At 42.7% G+C, this 21,643-nt stretch overlaps 1 protein-coding gene across 10 annotated transcripts in view; it reads left to right on the top strand.

The window, feature by feature from the left end:
* Alh (coiled coil domain containing protein Alhambra) overlaps positions 1–21,643 on the top strand; it is a 61,986-nt gene that overhangs the window by 36,356 nt on the left and 3,987 nt on the right. For 5 of the 10 annotated variants that reach the window (XM_075680344.1, XM_075680345.1, XM_075680343.1 and 2 more), the window contains 7 exons: positions 598–642; positions 2,625–2,707; positions 5,759–5,833; positions 8,212–8,326; positions 10,514–10,602; positions 14,102–14,367; positions 17,389–17,484. In XM_075680344.1, coding sequence (XP_075536459.1) covers positions 598–642; positions 2,625–2,707; positions 5,759–5,833; positions 8,212–8,326; positions 10,514–10,602; positions 14,102–14,367; positions 17,389–17,484 — 769 coding nt within the window. The remainder of the gene's footprint in view (positions 1–597; positions 643–2,624; positions 2,708–5,758; positions 5,834–8,211; positions 8,327–10,513; positions 10,603–14,101; positions 14,368–17,388; positions 17,485–21,643) is intronic. The other 5 variants (XM_075680351.1, XM_075680350.1, XM_075680349.1 and 2 more) reach the window with 1 other exon arrangement.

Below are 21,643 nucleotides of genomic sequence, written 5' to 3'. Positions count from 1 at the left end.
ACAGAAATAAAAAGCACTGTAGCTTTTACAGAAGCAGAATGGGGGGCAAATTTCAGTGGCGAGATTGGAAGCATATGTGTATATGTACAAAACAAGTTGCATGCATAAGTGTGAAGCAATAGAATATGTGAAGCGAGATACACAACAAAATACAGCCAGCCATGCACCTGGCATCGCAACATATCACATAAACTTTCTATCTTTAGTTAGTTTAAGCAAGAAAGGAATGTTACTGTAGTTCAGGATTTCTCGCTATGTTTCTCTTTATGTATACATCCATCTACATTGCCCCGTTTGGTTTAGTCAGATCATTATTGCTAGCTATCTGTGCACTACAAAATATGTCTCTATTATCAGCATTATCTTATGGTGCAAGTATCTTCATTACTTAACTTACTAGCAATATCAGTGCCGGCTAAACATGTGCGGCAGCTTTGTAAAGTTCTATTGCCCGTACAATGCAAGGGCTTCGGCATCAGCGCCTTTCAATAATTTTTTTGCGTGAGGAGCATATTATGCCATTTACTTTGGTCTCGTTTACATGCTCCCCAGTGCACAAATAACAAGACTTGCTGTAATGTTCTGCTTTTATCTTAGCCCAAAGCCCAAAGAAAACAAAAAAGCATGCAACTCGGACGTGAGGTGGGGAATGGTCACATTTTCATTTTGTACCCTAGATATTGTTTAACTTTATTTGCTGTTTTTGCCATATACTAGTTAAGACCTTTACTTCTGCTGCTGGTGAAAAAGCATGTCAAATATACTTCACAAATTTTTTACGAAGCTCCCACCAGTTTATTTTTGCGCAGACCAGTGTTTGTCTTTGCAATTGACAGAACAAGAGCAAATCCTTGCTTTGGTGGATATATATCACGATGAGCATATTAGAAAGCATTTAGAAGGCTCTGAACAACTTTCTTAGCTGCTAACACAGCATTCAATACCACTTCATAACCAGAGGCAATGTTTGTGAACATTTAATATAAAGTAAACCTCCCAAATCGCAGGAGAAAATGGCCCTTTTCATGCTGCATGCGCTCTTGAAGCGATGAAGTGATATAACTTAATCCGACTTTCAATTCAATTATAATGGCAGCACTGGTGTGTCCAATGGTGGCTTTTGCCACCAGTACCAAAAAAAAGGCCATTTTTAAAAGGCCCTTCACCAAGTTTGGCCATTTTAAATGGACAAGCGTAATACATACTTCACATGCTGACAGTCGTGTCTGCATAGTATTACAGTGCTGCACAGTGCAATAAGAGCTGCAATTTCACATGAAACACCGCTTTTGAGGAAGCGCCACTCCCACCCAGAGAATCAAGGTAACACACAGAAACGCTTTGACATTAATAGCAGTCCTGGCAACGTCACTCACCATGACACATTACTTTGGAAAATTGTCCAATGCGGAACGTGCAACACCTGCCACCAGAATTGCACCACTCAGCAAAAAAAAAGAAAAAGAAAGAGGTGGGTAAAAAAAATAGTGTGTGTGTGTGTGTGAGCAGGGCGGGTGGGGGAATTATCGAGTGAACCTGACCCACTCCCTCAGCTCCGGTATGGGAGAAGGCGGGAAAAGAATGCTGCTTGCGGATGCTACTGGAGGCAGAGGGAGAGAGTATATTTTTTGGCAATCGTTATTGCCTCCTGGCACTACGGTAACAGGGCATTGAATTTCTTGTCTCCTCCAGTAATAAACCGATTTGAATAATTACTTCAGTAAAATAGACCTTTCAGTATTTGACATTTTAGAACTTTATAACTTTAACTTTATTTTATAACTTTAATTTTATATTTAAAATTTGCGATGGGTCCTGGTGAGGGGCATTTTAATGCGAGAGGAGGATCGGTAAGTCCAAAAAGATTCAAAATAGAACGATGATTGGTGACGTCGCTCCGGAGTTCCCCTACCAGCTCTCATGATACCATGGATGTTGGCTGTTGCTCCACAAGCTTCATTAACTGTTTCAGTAAGGGGGACCGCATTGCATTATAAAAAAGCCAACAACTCAGCCTATCAAGTGCCAAGAACTTAGCCACTGCTCGTATGGCCCAGGTACAATAAAAATACTTCGAAATCCGTGACATCACATTGGCTTGCTGGAGTTAACATTTCAGAAGCAAATGTTAAGAAAGGAAGTCCGGCCTCCATTCTTTAAAGTAATAACCATTTTCCACAAAGTAAATAATAATGGAGTGTTGAGAAATAATGTTTTATCAGTGTAAAATTATTTAGCATTGCCTTTTAGTGACTTGTCATTGGTAACTGTGTCCTCGTGAGAATGCTAGACTCCACTTAAGCTACACACAAGGGGACCTTGGGAATCTGTCCAGCTCGTAATATTTCTTTAACAGAAGCATGCTGCATGAAGGGCCCTTATAGGAAGGCTCAGCCCAACAGTTATCCTAGAGAAAGTATACAGTGGCAAAATTTTGTGTAGCTGCAGCTGATGGTGAATGCTATTGGTGCCACTGGTGCCATTACTACTCAGCCTAATGAGAATTGTGTTTTCCTAGCCTCCTCTTTGAAATACTGGATACAGCCACGAGAATACTTTTGGTAAACGAAAAAAACATACACGTAAGCAGTGATTGTGTACTACGAAGTGTCTGTGTTCCACAGGGAGCTGAGCCTGGGTGGTGAAGAAGGCAGCCGTCCTGCATCTGCCGACTCCGTGCTTACGCAGCCTGCCCGCCTTGAGTCAGGTAACTTCCAGCCATATCCATGGGGCAGCTACATTTGCCGGTTGTATGCTTTCTGGCATCTTCGTGTTTTTGTGATTGCCATGTCACAATTCTACATTTGGTGTCACTTTGATATCTTTTCTTGTGTGTGTGTGCGTGCGTGTGTGTGCTCATGTGCTCCTTCAGTGAATTCCTGGGCCTTAAGGTCTTGTGTTGGCTTCCTTTCTGTCTCATTTTCCTTTCTTTTTTTTTTCTTGGCATCAAGTTTGAAGTATTTTGCCCTATTTTAAATGTGCTTCTTGCACCTTTTGCTATTTGTGAAACCACTTTAGCCTTTTCTCATGAGCAATGGCCTTAGTGTGTGTGACAACACATCTCCTTCTCTGTACACACACTAGGGACTATCAAGTATTGCACACCCAAAATTAGGGACACGCAAACCATCGGGCTTACGAAAGAATGCGAAAAGGAGTACAAAAGAATGAAAGCAGGGCGTTGGGCTTTCGGTACCCAAAGACGCTTGGATGTGCTATTTCTAAAACTTCCTGTGTGTTTATGTCCAGGACATCCTCTGTGCACCACTTCAGGTAACATCTGCTTGTATGCTTACAATGGAACAATGACAGAAAATGCAGATTGAGGTGCCTTGCATTTTTTTTTTTCATCAAAGTCTGGATGCAGTTGTAACTACTGTGCCTTGCATCTATTTTCCTTCTTGCCATCTGTCAGGACTAAAAGGGGCCCTGAAACACTCTTACTAATCACAGAATCGCATCAGTATTAATATGTCGCCTCACGTATCTCCTGCCCGAAAAAAAATTCGAATCCTTCAAGCACAAGCGAAGTTAGACACAGTCATCGGACCGATTGGAGGCTTTCTGTCTCCTTTCATTTCCACTAGCACACTTGAAGCTATGCAGGGGACATGGCAAGGGTGCAGAAGGGAGCAATGCCCTGTTGGCCCCACCTAAAGGTTGAAAGTGAGGCAGCTCGTGGTGGCACCCCATGGCTGTTGTGCAGTATCTATGCTATGCTTTTTCAGAGGCCATGTACAGCAGATGGAGCAAAACGTAGCAGATGCGCAATGAGCAACTGCTGTGTTTAAACCGGCAGTGCGAAGATGGAATGTTTTTTCTGTCTTTCTGAGATTGGAGACATATGTTTTTCATTTATTTAACTCAAATGAGCAATAATTCTAATACTGGAAATACTCTCGTGATCTTGAAATCAGCCAATAACTGTTGTGGGTCGAAATGCTTGTGCTGACGCTGCATGACTACATTGCAAATGAGACTGCAAGTGATTTTTCGCTGCTTGTGACAGAGATTATAAATTCCCTGCTGATGCCGTGCAATAATATTTGGCTCACATGTTCACAGGAGCCTCGGCAACAGATCGGCAACATTTTTGTACTATGTTCAAAAAGTGTTTCAGAGCCCCTTTAAACTTTGCCTTTGCCATTATTCAACTGTAACAACTGCATCAACTGCATCTTCTGAATTCCTTGCTGCATCAGACTTTCCTTAATCTTTATATATATATATATATATATATATATATATATATATATATATATATATATATATATATATATACATGTACACACAAGGTGTTTCAGCTACTTTAGCCAGAGTTTAGAAATATGCTGATGCATTATAAGACGACGCGACCAAATGCATGTTGCTCCTTTTTGTATGTAGTGTACCACGCTATTTTTTGTATTTTGCTTAATCAGATGGTTAGTCAAGAATAATTAACCAACTTCTAAAGCAGCAAAGTTAGGCAAAAAATTTCAATCGGAAAGTTGTAGTGTGCTTTGCAAAACGTCCGATTAGACAGTTTCTTACTTTCTATCTATTAAGTATTACTGCTTTTCAGCTTACTGCAGATGCCCGCAAAATACACAAAAATACCGTGTCACACACCGCTGAGTAGACCAACAATATGATTGCTTTGGCACGAACAAGAAAGGATGGAAGGGAACAAGGGGAGTGCCAAGTGACATACCCACTAGCGCGCCATGATTGCAGCGCACCCAAACTGTCTGCGTACAAACAAAGATAGCATTTAGCCGGGCATGTTTTCGGCACCACACCGATGTAGAGCTATAGACCATTGGAGTACCAACGCGATACACCGCACAAGTGTTCACTGCAGTGAGCATTCGTGAGCTTTTTTCTTTTTTTTTTCAGGGTATTTTTTTCAATATCTGGCCACGCGACTCCCTGCGCGCCCTTCCAAAACGTTTTGAGACTAATCCACTAGGGCAGGGTGCATGTGCTGTCATGCCGTGAAAAAGGCGTATTGTTGAGCCATTTCGTGTATCGCTTGGCTTATCTAGCTTATTTCTACTGCATCGCCTGATTTATCTAGCTCATCCCTACTGGTAGGAATAAAATAGATAAGCCAAGTGATAAGCAAAAAAAGCTAGAAAAGATTGGTGAAGAGTGACTGAAATAAATTTGTCATGGATATATCTATATGTATATATGTGCCTTTGAGTGTGTTGCGATAGTGGCTGTGTATGCCGCTTGGCGCTGGTGACTGCATGTGACCTTTCACCATAAAAGCATGTCTAGACTAAATCTGAAGGTACCCATGGCACACCCGAAGGTCGCAACTGCAGTTGTATGTCCTTGGCAATCGCCAACGGTGGTTGCAGGTACGAGCAGACTATCAGCAAGTTGCCGCAACTGCGACTTGCCGGCTGGGCAGCATGTCTTCGTCGCGACCAATGGGACCGAAGGTTGCTAAACCTAACCAGCGCTGTTCATTCGTGTGTGGGCGAGGGAATTGTCGCAGTTTGTTGCGGGTTGATTAATAGCTCTTCAGAGCGGCAGAGCAGCAGTCGAAAAACCAAGAAATCGCCTAGCCAACAAATGCGAGAGTACCGCAGACGTGAAAGACGTCAACTTGGTTCACGGCCGCCATGTTCATAAGACATAGCGTGCAAAATATGTGCTTTGTGTAGAGTTGTGGTACCCAAGCAAAATTTTCTAGTTTCAACATCTGTGGACTGATTTGACAGCTTCTTTAATATCATGTTCCATCGTTTATGTCTTAACTACACAGATGATGCTACCTTAGAGTCTAGCAACATTCAAGGCAAGATGCCGCAGCCACCCGAGGACCATGATGACAAAAATGGTGAGAACATTTTCGGTTTGACCGTGCTGCTAAAAGACAGCAGCAGCACAAAGTGAGGTGTTACTGTCGTTTGAAAGTGGAACATACTTCTAAGTGGGCTTGTGCAATTTTCGAATATTTGACCGAATATTATGCTATTCGATGTTCACTTCGGCTCGAAATTCAGAATTCGAAACCAATGAATGTACACCTGGCGACAAAATATTACAGACCATGAAATCTGAGAAAACTGAGAAAAAAAGCTTGATATCTCCACAACGTCACAACACAGTCTGGTATTTGCATTTCGGGCCTCAACTAGAATATGCTAATAACATTGTCGTATACAGTTTTACTGGCTACTGCAACAGGCTACTTGGGAATTGAACGCTTTCAGAGATCCCGTGGTACATAAACTTTTGTTGCCGGGTGTACATATTTTTCTGTGTATAAACTGCACCGGCAATTGCAACACCCCAGAAAAAAATTGCTTACAACGTCCAAATCATTGTAAAAACAGTCTCCATTCACAGATGTGTGAATCGTTCACGTATCTTCAGCCAGCAGGTCTGTTTCCCTATCTCTTGGGCGGTGCTGATGGCAGAGAGCATTGCCCTAAAGGTGCTTTCACGGCAGTGCGGCCCGCATTGCCGTGAAACCACACTTCGAGGCGGAATTTGCGCTGCCGTGAAGCAGCACCTCAAGTCTAAACTCTCGCATATAACTTGATCCCGCTGCATGAAACCACAACTTTGGTGACCGATAAGACGGCACCGGACGAAACAGGGCTGTTTAGTCCTGACAGCCAAGGCAGGCATGATGGTAGACAATAAACTGTCACAAGAAGTTTGTGTATCATCGGTGATCAGGCCCCAGATCATGCGTGCGAGTTAGACTGAGGACCGCAGAAGAGGTGAACGAGCCTACCAAATTCGTCTGTGCACTTGTAGAGTGGAAAGGGTTAAGCTCGCACGTAGATGGAAAGCATCAAGCTGAATTTGCACAACGCAGCTTAAATTGCCGGTGTCACGCAGTCAAGGTCGCACTTCACAGCATTGTGATGACGCGCAAACGTGAAGCACTCCTGTGGCCTCAACCAGCACAATGTGTTAGATAGAATGAAGCACAATAGTTAGCAAGAGCCTGCAAACAAATTTTCTGTGCTGCTGGGAGTTGTAAGAAATGTTGAACTTGCATTTTTGCGTGACAAATGGTGCAATAATGGCACTTTGAAAATAAATTGACTCCAGAAATGAACCTGTCCCCTTTTTTGCAAGCAGAGAATCAACTTTTCTTAGATTTCTCAACATCTGGCTCTTATGTCCAGATTTCATGCAAATCTCAACTGTTTTATTATTTGACACTAATTAATATTCACTTTGACTCCGCTTTGAACCAGAAAAATTTATATTTGCACAAGCCTGCCTCTAAGGCTTCCAGCTTATTTTTTCTGGTGTTTGAAATATTTTGTATCTGTACCTCAAAAAAATTGGAGAGAAATAGATTCTATGTTCAAGAACATCCTTTAGCAGTCCACATTTGTGGCAGTTCACCTTTGGTCGCGGTAGCTTATACTTGTTCTACGTGTGTACAAAAAATGACTAACTGCTTAATGCTTTCAAGTTCAGTGCCAGATCACAGTACTCATTGAAACTTCATGCCATTTCATGCCATAGTGCATTCTCACAACTCATTTGCCTGTCACATGCCTGCTCTTGTTCCTAATTTTAGCATTTACAGCTGCGCACGATAAATATTTCTCAAGCAAACTGAAATAATTATACACAAAATATGCCTATGAACGCTTTCAGGGTCGTTTGTTAAACTTTTTGCCGCTAAATATTTTGGACAACATTACAATTATTGAACAGACTTGTTGCATTCACTGTAACTATTGTCATCACAACATATGTATATAAATGAAATGTGCATGTGTTGCAGCAATTTTGTCTCACTTTGTGTAGAAATCAGAAAATATTGTGTATTCGATTTGAAGGTCTTTTTTCTCTAATATATTAGTATATAATTGATTTTGTAAATTTTGCTCTTTGAACACACCTGATGATAAGGGAATGAATGAATGGGAATCAATTCAATACTGTGAAATAGTTGCAACCTTGTAGTTGTTCGGCTTCATGTTAAGGTTGTCGTGCATTATTTCTCTTTGCCTGATTTTAATTTTTCTTTGCTGTTGTACTGCTATAAAGTGCACAGCAGCAAATAGATTGCTACTATTTCAATTTTTCTTTCTTTGAATTGGTATTGTACTCCATCAGTGCAGATGATATTCGTAATGTCCCAGAGCAAAGTTATATCACTGACATTTCCAAACAGTGTTCTCTCTCCGCCTTTAAAAAAAAAAAACACCTTTTTTTTTTTTTTTTTTTTTTCCACAAAAGGGCGGGTATCTGCAACACTGCCCCCAGAAGGCTGGGCCTCGACGTGCCAAGTCGGGCCACCTCGTATGAGCATGTCTCGGAGTCCTGCTTGGCCCGAATCGGCTGCTGTACCAAGGTCAGTGAGCACACCACCCTTAACCCTGTGCCTCAGTCAGAATGCCGATTCTGTAGTCGGTCAAAACAGTGGCACTAGAGGCAAACCCTAATTTAGTACAGATGTTTAGGTTACCCTTTCATAGACCTGGTGACATTTTTTATGCCAAGAAGCTACTTGCTTAAAGAGAAAATTGCTGCTGAAAGGGCTCCATAGTTCCTTCTGTAATTCAAATAGTGGCAACGATTGGTTTGCTTAAAGGGACAGACAACCGCTTAGAACATGAATCAAGATAACTCCACTGATGGAAAGATTGCCTATCGTACTAGTGGCTAAAATGAGCCATGTTTTTCTCATTCAACCTGAATTTATATTTTCGATTCTTCACTAAAAGTCACGAAAAATTACCTTTGGCGCCCACGCGGCAGAAATCTGAAGGTGCATAAGAGGCCTATCACATCACATTCTACTAGTGTACACGGTTCCTGGTCTTTTTTATTAGTATTGAAATGCATTACACCTTTTTTTTCTTTTATAAGGTTTTTTCTAACTTATAATGTGCAGACAGGCCTTCGTTTGCAGTGAGTAGAAAAGTTGCGCCGCCTTAATTTTCGATAAGTTGGCTTGGCTCGTCTATTGACAGAACAACGACGACGAGGGCCAGCCAGCCATAACATAGGCATGTACTTGGGGAACAGCGTGGTACAAATATAAGAAAGGTCTGCGTAACAATGCGCACTTATTGTACTAGCTTTTTATTTTGAAAAGTGGTTGAAAAGGTCAAAGTGTAGGTAATTAACCAGTTACATTCACTCCTGTGAAAGCAGAACGATGGGTGGCTTTCACAAGTTGCAAGCCGTGCTATCGACACCACTCTCACTTCTCAGTGTTGCTGGAGGAAGGACTCTTGCTTCTTTTAGAGACTGCTCAGGTCGAAAAAATCTGCTTACTAAATATCCGTGCACTTTTAGAAGTAACCGCTACAGTTGTAAACACCACTGAGAGTGAGTGTTGTGTTGCGCCATAAAAAACTAGGTCGGTGGTCAGTCCCTCTACGTAGAATCCCACACTATGCTGGCAGTCTTACAGGTCATGCTCGGCCAGGAACTGCCGCCTGCCTTGAATTGGAGGATGCCACAGTCCCTCGTACAGTAATTAAGGCATACCGTTTGGCAGGCCAATACTTCTTCCACCTCAAAGCCTTCCATTGGCTCATACAGCAACTGCAGAGTAGAATGAGGAAGTAGCAAATGCAGCAAGGCCTTTTCTATAATGCCACGTTGTTTATAATTTACCCATTATAAATAGCTCATTTTGCATCAGGGACGTGGTGCCATGAATAACATTCTTGGCATTGTCAGACCAGTTTTCTTTCCGGTTTCTATACAGCCATCTAACCAAAACTATGGGCTGGTCCAGAAGATTGTGTAGTCTAGAAATTCCGGCAGAACTCGTCTGATGATGAATGTTGATCTTAATTAAACTAGCATTGAAGCAAATAGTGACACACCGTATTGCCAATGCCAAGGTGTAGGTGCAGTCGGGGTCCTCTCTTGCGTTTCCCCACTGCACGGGTGTTGCACCATCTAGGTGTGCCACCGTGAAGTCCGCACGAAGGACGGGTTCGATTCTGCCGAGCACTGCAGAAATTTCGAAGCATCCATTTTGTCATTGAAGTGGCCACATATGCAGTGCCACATGCTCAGTTACCAAAGTTGGCCTCCAAGAAATTCGTTGAAGAGTGGGCCATCCCTAGCGGCTCAAGTTGGGGTCAGGTTCATTGAAGAGTGGTAGTACATACAAAGTGGCAACATACTTGGGGCTCGAAGTTGGCAGTTGAACTTTTTGTCTGTGCCGTCTGTTCTCTCTCACAGGTACAAAAGCTGTATTGACTAGCTTGTCTGGAAAACAGAATCCAGCGTGCATGCACTGCCAAAATAAAACTTTTTTCAAGCGTGATGTTGAAGCAAGAAAGTAAGAACTCTGGTGTTATAATGATGACGATGATAGCATTATCTGCTTAGTTTTGCAGGTATGATGGTTATGTTGAGGCACAGGTGATTGTTACTGAGGTGTTTATTTACTCGTCATGGAGGTGCATTACAAAGATATTAAATTGTTTGATTGAGGTGAAAATGTTGTGAAAGTCCATATAAAGCAAAGCAGCCCATGGTTTTACTGACATTGTGTGCGTTTTTGTGTTGGCAGCTTGATTCCGCAGACCCTGGAGCAGCTGCTTGAACGTCAGTGGGACCAGGGCTCTGGCTTTCTCATGAGGCAGGCCCAGCACTTTGACAGTGAGTGAAGTTGCCATGGTTTGCACAGCTTGATTCTTCCTTCTTAACTGGCATCAGCCTGTTCGGGCACTTTGCTTGGCCGCTGATGGCTAATGCTCACAAGCAGTGCAAGCATACACATAGTTCTGTAGACTCTCTGAACTGTTGTTCCAAGAGATCTTGCCATATACAGCTAACACTGTGATGAACAGAGCTCCAAAGGAGTTGCTGCGGGCCTATTTGGTGCATACTTGACATTTTAAGAAATTCTGAAATCACACACAAGATAAACGAGCAATAGACAGGTTCTGCTCTCAGCTGTTTATTACACAATGGCAGCATAAAAGATATATGAAGGATGCGCATATGTGCAGCTGTACCAATCAGAAATAGAACATGGGAAAAGAAAGGGAGAGGCGCACATGTGTTATGGTGCTACACGCCTCAAGCAGAATTGACCGTTCGAAAATGTGGCCCCAGCTTTGCATTGTCCGCTAATAACCAAAATGTTGTTGTAGAAGACTCTGTGCCCCTTGCAGTAGTTTGAGGCAACAAAATGCTAGTGCGCAGGAGCAGCCAGAATGTGTCATGCATAGTAGTTGCCACAGGCACGGAGACCGGCCAGAGGAGCGATTGGCAAAATGAAATTTTGTGGTTCAAGTTCAAGTTCAAGTTCTTTCTTTATTTGCATAATAATCAGGTTACAAATGGGGATTATACATACATACAGAGGGAGGTCCCATAGTCAATAGACTGTACAGGGGACCTCCCATTACAAATGAGTAGGATATATGAATACAAAGCAGCTATATGCAAAGACAAAAGACACACTGTTAAGTTAGTCACTAGCTTACGCAGTAAAATATTTAACGAAACAAAGCACTTATTAATATAATGATAACGATCAAATTGTTATATTGAGTGCAAAAATTTACGAAGTTTTGATTTGAATGTGTAAAAATGAGAGAATATCCTAATATGACACGGTAATGAGTTCCAAAGTAATGTGGCTGAAAAGTTAGTAGTAAATTTACCATAATTAGTTCTAGGTTTTGGTAGTAAATAGCTGTTGGTAGAAGCGAAACGGGTAGACGTGGAAAATGGATACTGGCTGGTAGTAATTATAGGGAACGGGAGCTTTCCGTTAACAGATTTATAAACAAGTATTCCAAGTGAGTATTTATTTAGTTTCTGTAACGATAAAATGCCGTTAGATCTGAGCAATGGAGATGCTTCCGATGTGTAGCTGCTACGTGTAATGATGCGAATTGCTTGATTTTGGGTATGCTGTAGTGGAGATAAATGTGTAGAATACGTGTTTCCCCATGATGATATGCAATAGTTAATATGCGTGTGAATAAAAGCGTAGTAGAGGGAGATGAGTGTCTTCATATTAAAGAAGTTTCGAACTTTAATTAATATTCTAATTCCATATGCTGCCTTCTTTGTTAAGGATAAAACATGCTCGTCAAATTTTAGGTGTTTATCTAATATGACGCCAAGAAACAGTGCACTATCAGTAGGATAAAGTACACCGGAGGCAAAGGTTAGCGATGGATACACTGAGATATGTTTTTGTTTAGCTGAGAAGATGACGAAGTTAGATTTGGCAGTATTAATGTGTAGTTTGTTAAGTTGGCACCAGGTTATAGTATTTGCCGCGTCGTGATTAAGCTTACACATCAGTGAATCAAGACTTTTGTCTGAGGAGAAGATGGTAGTGTCGTCAGCGTAAAGGATACAGTCAGAGGACTTTAGGTACTTTGGGAGGTCATTAATGTATATTAAAAACAAGAGAGGCCCTAATATAGATCCTTGTGGTACACCAATGTTAGTTGTTTTAGGGTGCGAGTAAGTGCTGGAGATTGATACAGTGTATTCTCTATCTTTCAGATAGTTACGTAGTAATTGCAGTGCCGGGCCAGTTATACCAATAGAGTCTAATTTAGCAAAAAGGATGTTATGAACAAGTGAATCGAATGCTTTAGAGAGGTCAATAAATAATGCACCAGCGAAATTTCCAGCGTCAATTGCCTGCCGAATCTTGTCTGTTAGAAATATTAATGCCAAATCAGTTGAGTAACCTTCCCGAAACCCAAATTGATTTGGTGATAGGATGCAAAATTTTGATAAATAGCTTGATAAGCGTGTTACGATTAGTTTTTCGATAATTTTACTGAAGAATGAAAGTATAGCTATAGGGCGGTAGTTAGATGTTAGACGCTTATCTCCCTTCTTGAAAACAGGGATTATTTTGGCTTTCTTCAAAGAACTTGGATAAATTCCTGTTTTAAAGATAAGGTTCACTATGTGACAGAATGTTTCAGATATTAGGTAAGCTATCGTTTTTATAAGAGAAGGGCTGAAGTTATCAAGACCAGGTCCTGTATTTTTTAGACTGAATGCAAGGCAATTGTGCAGCATTCAAAGCACCTAATTCTAAACATTGCGGCGACATGATTTGCATTTCAGTAAGTGTTTCAGCACAGCAAAATCTTTTTCTAGTTTGTTCAGTCGGCTGCCACCAGTACTTTATGAATGTGCCCCAGGACGACCTCGCTACTTTTTCTACCAAATCCCTATGCCTGTGCAGTGGGACATCAATATAACGAACACAGACATGATGAAGTAACCTTGAACTGTTTTTACTGATTTAAGCATGTAACAAGTATTGGATATAATAAAAACGAGGTTCAACTGAAAGTACTCCATGGTTCCTTTTACTGGGATAGCTATTATGAGCTCATTCCCCTAGTTGTTTTGATGTCTGCTGGTGTACATCACTGGAATGCCAGAATTCAGTACCAGAATTTTATATTTTAGAAGGATTGAACCAGGACTTGAACTTGGCACCCACAGATTGCTAGTAAAGAATTTTACCTCTCAGCCACTCTGGCAATGCCCAGAAAAGACTGTGCCAGGCCTTCTGAGTGCTCCTTAAATGTTCAGAAATAAGAATGTCGTGCACTGTATGTACACCACACAGAAGAAGATGGACAACAATGTCTCATTCTGTGTGGTGTCCATTCTGTGCACAACATATTTATTTCTGAGGGTCACCAACTAGCCCAATGCCATGTCGTTTCAGCTCAGAGACGTGGCTGACACATTGCTCTGTTGCATATTTAGAAACCAGAGCTGAGGCAATACAATATAAACGATTCCAGTGGCAAGGAGCGAAAGGCTGAAGAGACAGGGAAGAAATACTAGTTGTCTCTCCACTTCTCTACCATTGAGGAACACCACCTACACAAAGATGATTTGGATAAGAATCATAACTGATTAAGGCTCTGTTCTTAGGTATTTTTGAAAGGGAATTGCTCCCATGTATCTGCAAATGTTTACTCCTAACGATGCCGTACTAAAGAGTGCAAGACTTACTGCGCATAATATTTCGCGAGCTGTCTCGTCACTGTTTCTCATTATGGGAGAAATTGCACCTTTTTTTCTTTTCTCGTTCGGTGCTTAGCTACATGCGCATTAGTTACAATGCATGTGTGCTTGCGTTTACTCATTGCAGTTGCATCATTGCTGTCGTGCCTACATCAGCTGCGCTCAGAGAACATGGAGTTGGAGTCTCGCATCAGTGGCCTACAGGCACGCAGGGACCAACTGCTGGCTGTCAGCGCACGCCTGATGGGCCCCCTCAGAGAAGGAGTTGCACCGCCCTTAGTCCCCACATCCAGCTCTCCCATGCCCCTCGTGTCCCATGCCTCTGCTGCAGAAGTCAATGCGGCGGCGGCCATGAGTTTTGGAACGAGGGCAAATTTGCCCACATCTTCCGTGGTGTGTGAAATTTCTGGTCCGACCTTGTGTCCTGAGTTTTGACCTCTTGCAGCTGCATTGTCTAGTTTCAGTCCACATGCGTGTGTTTGGATTAACTTAGCTCTTGCCTAGCTTTCTGGGGCGTTGTGAGGCATGCGGCTCAATCCCCACTCTGTGGTGTACAATGGCTACCATCTTGATTCGCATACTTTACGCATTCGAATCAATGAAGTCAGTTGATAGCTATTACCGAAATTTGTACAATGTACTATCATGTTCAGTAGAAGCTACAATGTGCAAGCTGTTGCCGGAGTGCTTTCCTGGTCAAGCTTGCGGGGCTAACATGCGACACTCTCGAGAAAAGAAGTGGAGAGGGCTTTGCCATTACAGCAATGCGTGCGCATACCCCCGTGCATTGAGAACTTCAGCCAGAACTTGGCAATGAAAACACAACAATGCACTTGGTATAAATGATGACTTCTGAACTATGTGCATTTGTTGCCAAGAAGTTGAGAATTTTCACGACATCCATTGTCTGTATCGAACATTGGTTTGTTTGTGAGTGTTAAAGACTGCCAGTCACAATTATGGGTGAAATATCTTGTGAAGATCATTATTGTCATTTTTTTTTACCATCTCCTTGTGGTTAGTATTTGTTTTCTACTATGGTCAAGATTTGGGGATGCTATGCTATATGTAGCCACAGTCTTGTCCAAAAAGGACTTACCATTCCAAGCCATATGCATTTCGAAGGTGTCAGCTGCTTATTTAGTCAACTATCGGAAGGACAGGAGCAAGAAAGGGCAGTACTGCTTTTACATAAGTAAATACAGTACTGCTAAGCACATTTGCATAGCTGGTGCCATTTCGTTTGCAAAAAAATAAGAGCACCAAAAACAATTGGAGGCATGAAAAACGCTTCATGACCACCATTTTGTTGTGCCTGTTTCAAACGAATCGGCTGCCTAACCATTGACCTGTACTGACATGCTAAGCAAATACTAGTAATATTGAATCATTTTGAAGACCCCGATCCAACAGCCAGAAGTTTATGAAACTATAAAGCAAGGTCCTTGCAAAAATCAGAGTGTCATTTCTGGAAGGAAGGGGTTTTTTTTTTTTTTTTTCAAGGTGCTGTTATTCAGATATCTTTGTGTGAAAACGCTTGTGCAACATCATTTGCAGCACCAGCATACAGACAGTCAATTCTCTTATAAACTTTCGCTCAGTGTTTTAGTTTAGCCTGCTTGAAATTTAATGTTTGCTCGTTGCACGGCTTAATATGTGTAGCACACTGTTGCAATGTCATGAATTGTCACCTTGTTGGTTGTAACCTGAATGCCGCTTTTAATGCCTTCAGTTGTGCGCGTTATCTCTAACACAACCACTGATGAGGCACTCGATGAGTGGACAACTTCTTGTGACTATTTGCCACCTGCCACCCCGGTGGCCACTTTTCATCATGGTTACACTGTGTTGGTTGTTATGGCTAAACAGTGCTGCTTTGCAGCACTGTTTGGGTGTTGTATGGGTGTTGTTTGGCTGTTTGTATGGGTGTTGGCAACCAAAGTAACAGTTTGACGCTGAGTCAATGGAGGTCTTTCTTCAGTGGCTGTATGACTCTTACAAAGCTGAGCAACCACCATGGCAATGAGAGTATGGAGTCAACCTGAATGGAACCGACTTAAAGACCATTATTTTTTCGGCATTGTGTGGGTATATTATGTCTGAAAAGTCTAGCGAAACAGTGTGTACTGTTTGAAGCTTTGGTTGCCATTATACATTAGCTGAATAGAGAAGGTGGTGGTACCACAGGGATGTTTGAGTAATTTAACAAGTCCGAATAATCGGTCGGTGACTCTAAAACAAGTTGTTCGTATTTGGCTTTCCGAGTTTCGTGTTTGACATTGACCATGACCCATGTCATGGTCAATGACATGACAGTGTCAGTGACCCATGTCATGGGCAGTGCTATCTGCTCACCGAAACTGTAGAGTGCACATGTTTTAAAATTAATGTTTCTTTCTTTCTAATACTTCGAAAATTTCTAACCTGAAACTCAAAACGAAGCCAGTATTGAACAGCATAGTATTCGGTGGAAATTATTATCTTCACAAGCCTAGTAATGACGCTTTGAGTACCGTGCATAGCGCATGCATGGTGTGTACTCTGTGGCTTGGTGTGCGTTGAAGTCAGCCTGTGATGTGCAGTGAGAACAAAATTTCATGTCTCGCCAACATGGACTTACTTTTGGCACTTCAGATGGTGGTCACAGCATTGCGCTGCCACGCTTTCAGCCATGATTGAAAAGTGGGTCCGTATTCTTGGTCGATCACTTTCGGGAGCTTTTGGAGACGCATAAGTGTCTGTACATGGGCGACAGCGTTCCTGGCACTCCGATAAGCCAGAGTGCTTGGGACTATGTCAAGATGCGGTGCATACTGCACTAGTCGCACGAAAGTGCCTCTGAAAGTGATTGTCCAATAATGCAGCCATTGCTTCAAGCATGTTGGTTTCAGTGCCACCCGATATGCGTCATGTGCAGGTTCTGTGTTACCATGTAGTAATTTGCAAGTGCGAGTGCTGTCAACGCAGTGCCGATATTGCTGACCAATGGGCAGGGTGCACTTCGTGCTGTGAGCAATGTGGCTGTGGGCCGCGATATTGTAGTGATACCTTTTCCGATGCTGTTCCTTTTTGCGTCTCATTACCGGTCAGAGCGATGCTTCGCCCACATTACCAGTGAGATCAGCTTGCCGTGAACCGTGGATAAGTGTGGCACAGAATTGAGTGGAAGGCATTACTACGAAATCGTGGCCCTGGATAGCCTCAACAAGGCAAAGCAAAGCAGGCTAACAGAATTTTCACAGCAAACATTAATTTTGCCATGCATTCCCTGTCGCTGCTGTCTCATTTAGCAACAATGAAATTATTGCGAAAGTGACATTTTCCCCTTTTCTTGCAGTTTCTCTGTTGCAGGGCTAAACTGTACCTGTGACTTGTGTCTGTTGGTGCTCATGTCTTGCTGTGTGAAACATGCAGGGCTCTTCAGTGGAGAAGCACACTGGTGTGTCATTGGGCTTCCCCCTTGGTTTTCCCTCTTCGGCACAGCCATCCACTGACCACCAGCCACACCAGGCAAGTTCATTAGAAGGGCTCAAGCCACACAAGCTATGCCCAACGAAAGCTGCAAGGAACACTAAAGGAAAACATAACACAAAACTAGATTGTGTGATTACACTTCGAGAAGGGTAAATAAGTGACTTTTACCACAATTAGAGGCCCAGTATACCGTAGGACAATATAACCTTGTTATAAAAAAGTAGCATGCTGGTTATATCCAATATCCTTTATAAGCCTGCATGCTGATTACAGAAAAAAAAAAAAAGTTTGCAACAGGGTTTATGTAAACGAAAAGTTAGTGTGGTGCCTCTGACGGGCCAGCAAAAAATCTCTGGTTGATTTTGACAGCCTGTGGGTACCTTGCCACACTGATGCTCGTCGGCGCTCATAGGTTTTCCAGTCCTGACTTATATTTTGCTGAAACCCTGAACTGCCGTTGCGACATGTTGTTTTCTCAACATAGAAAACTATTTACAGTTCTCACCCTTCTCGATTTTTTTTCTATGAAAGAACGCCTACCGTCAGCTGCTCCTTTTGAAGCCATACTGTAACACTATTGGCGGTATATGCTGGAAGGTACTGGTGGCTCCCAATTTTCTGTGCAAGACACTTCTAGGACGTTTTTCACAAGTAAATTCGTTCTGTATAATCATATCCTCTTCACAATTTCAATTTTCATGCTGAGAGACATGAAAAAGAAAAACACACTAAACTTGCTAAGGTTACGGTTTAGTAAAACGTAAAAGCAATGTGCTCCCTGTGGCCCTGCGTTCATTTGGGACACTAAAAGTTACAGCTCTTTCACACTTGCGGCGCTAAGGGCCGTTTTTCACAAGCGCGTCCCTGGGCAGCGCGCTGGTTCCCCATAGGTCTTCTATATAGGTATACACTTAACATCAACCAATTTATATTCTGTGAACTTAATAATGCATAAATTATATTGGTTTAGTACCGATTGGCTGTTTCCTTTAAAAGCGGGCAGTTCTGTACATCACAGCTGACCCCATTTTTTACTGCTGTGGCAAGCTGCAATTGCATGCAAGCTGCACCACTTGGCTTTGTTGTTGAAGCCATGTAACACTGCTGTGTTGATGAAGTGGCTATCGTTTCAAGGAAGTTACCGTATTTACATTAATAAAATGTGAAATATATTTTGAAATTCGGGGCCTTGGAACGCACCTCGCAGTGTATTTGGGTTCATAACACAAATACACATAACACATTGCGCTGCATATTTTTCTGTTCTTTTTTAATTTTATTGTCGCATGCTTGTTCTGTACAGTGCTCGCTACCACTTCTCGAGCGAGAGTGGTGAGCTGTTGCCACTGCATTTTTCTTTGCCTGATTTAGAACGCTGTTAGTGATCGTGACTAAGGGTGTACAAATATCAAAATTTGTTAATATGAATACAGTAGATCCTCGTTGATACGTTCTCGTTACATACATTTTGCCAGTGCCAATATGCACTATTGAGAACACAAAAAATGACACAATAGAGTTACGCTAATTTTTTAGCGGTGCATGCAATCCCGGAAAACACGTTTTTTCGGCACCAACGTTCAGCACGTCGCCAAACTGTGATCGTATTATACATTTTCCTGCCGCAAGGTCCCATGTAAACAAGAAAATGTGCAAGGGGCGCACATGATCGAGTACAGTATATAGCTGCCCGCTGCGGCAGCTTCCCCACAATACTAGCCCACCCGTCTCACGTGAAAACGCCGGCATACACTCAGTTTCTCATTTCGGTACTAGCAAAGCTGCTCCGGGGTCGTCGCACATGGCATTCACAGCTGTCACTGTCGATCCTATTGCGATAAGCGTCTCCGCCTATCTTTCACAGCGCATAGTGCCGTTGGAAGCGTAGCGCACGCTTTTAAGAGGCAATTACCGAACCGTGCCGCCGTTCCTCGCTGGAGAATGTGATCGTATACATTTTCCGGCCACTAAATCCCATGTGAACAAGAAAAGGCACGAGACTTGCGCAATCGAGAATGGTGGACAGCTGCCCATGTCTCACGTGAAAACAACGGTACGCACAGTTTCTTATTCCGGTACCAGCAAATCTCCGCCCGGGTCATCGCATGCCGCATTTACAGCTATTGCCGCCTAACCTATTGCGATAACAGGGTGTCTACCAACTGGGAAAACCGGAAATTCTCAGGGATTTTGAATAGTCTGGAAATACTTAGGGAAAACTCTGGGTATTTGTACTTCTGTCAGGGAAAATTAGCTGTAATCTTATTGAAAGGCAACGAAAGTCGCACAAATGCTGGCTTAAGTAACAGTGGGGAATCGTAATGAGTCGTCTTTGACGCCGTGTCATCAGCTGGAGGAGTTCACCGGTGTACAGTCAACGACCGATTTTCCGGACGCCAGATTTTTGGGAGATATCTGATAATTCGGACGGAGTCAATGTATAAGAACGTCTGAAATTTCAGACGCAAGAACCCTTCGCCGTCCAATTTTCCGGACTTCTTGCCATGAATGCAGGACCGAAATGGCATTAATCAAAGCCACCACCGCCCGCATTTTGATCTCGCCGCCTCGAACTGGCGCTCTTGCACGCAAATCAGCTGGCAGCCGTAGCCACCGCCACAGCAAAGCTAGGCCTAGCTGCTTGGAAGTTCACCATTAAAGGGATACTAAAGGCAAATACTAAGTTGACGTGGACTGTTTAAGTACCATTCCAGAAATTTTGCAACGCTTGTTTCGTGCCAAGAAAAAACTTAGTTTATGAGAAAATTGCATCTGAAGGGTACGAATGCCTTTTTTCGAAATTCAAATCTCCTGCCATCCAATCGGGGGAGTGGTGACATTGCATAAGCCATCACCACCTTTTGCTGCCGTCGATGAGTAAAACAGCACCCAACAGATGGCGGCACTGAGCCAAGACACAGTGGTGGATTTGCTGCTGCAGCTGCTTTTTGGTCAGGTGCCGTAGACCGCTTAAGCACCCTGCAACATCACATGGAAGTTGAATTTTCTGCTACTTGCAGTTTGCGCGAGTTTCGCGAGCCAACGAAACCTGCACAGCACCATGCAATAATGAAACTACTAAAACACGAAAGCGTGGGTGGTGCGAAGCGAGCGAAAACGAAACCTTTCGACTGCCCGCGCCGTTGTCAAGGGAAATTTCAATGAGTTCTTTATTTCTAAAACAAAATAGAACTAAAGAAGCAGCATTTTATTTCGTCTTATGATGCAATACAAGGATGTTTTTTGCAACAAGTAGTTGAGTACCAGTGACAGAATTTGACTGAGGAGTGCTTTCGTCATCGGGCAAGTAATTGAATGTTCCGGGGGAGTCTCTAATCTTGTCCTGCATTTACCTCAATTTCTCGATTATTAAGGGTCTGTTCATGATAATATTGACACCTCAGAGATTCTCAAGCACTTATTTGTCACTTTAGCTTGACTTAATATTTGCCTTTAGTGTCCCTTTAAGCCTCTTGCCGTTCGGTGCCGTGTTGTTCGTTCAAATAATTCGCCGCTGTCAGCAATGGCAGGGAATCCGCTTTTGTAATCCTTGCTATTATCTTCGAAGCTCGGAAGGCAGGGCGCGTTGCCTAATGCCGGTTCCTGAAAGTCAGCTTCGCATCTATACAGCAATTGAAGCATACACGAAATATTTTGGTGAGGCTTAACAAGCATGGGAAGGGGTAATTGCCACGCAATACAGTATGTACAGTAAAACCATGTTCACATGTTTGAGAAATAAATCTGCAAAATAACGTACTAACTGGGAAAACATACGATCCGAAGCAACTAAAAAGATTTGACAGACTCAACTATTGTAACGCGAAGCGTCGTGCGGATTGTTGCGGCACAAGACGGCGACGTACGCCAAGCTGATGGTGCTCCGGTGGCCTTACACGCATTTTGTTTTCCTTTTGCATGATGTTTTAAGAGAACGATTAGAAACCGAAACGATACCAAGCTGGTGGGCGACGCTGGATGCCGCTGAAGTGAAACATGATGCTCACATTACGCCACCTGCAGCAGTGAATGGCGGCACGTTTGGATTATTTCCTACTAAAGGCATGCAGTACACTATCAGTGGCACTACTCACGCGCTGTAAAACAGATAGGCAGATAGGTGAAGATGCTTATCGCAATAGGTTTGGTGGCGACAGCATAGAGAAAGAAATTCTACAAAAGTGGGCACTCCTAT

The sequence above is a fragment of the Dermacentor variabilis genome, chromosome 2 (genome assembly GCF_050947875.1).
Source record: "Dermacentor variabilis isolate Ectoservices chromosome 2, ASM5094787v1, whole genome shotgun sequence".
In the NCBI taxonomy this organism is placed as follows: Eukaryota; Metazoa; Arthropoda; class Arachnida; order Ixodida; family Ixodidae; genus Dermacentor; species Dermacentor variabilis.
This window is presented reverse-complemented; position numbering and strand designations above follow the sequence as displayed.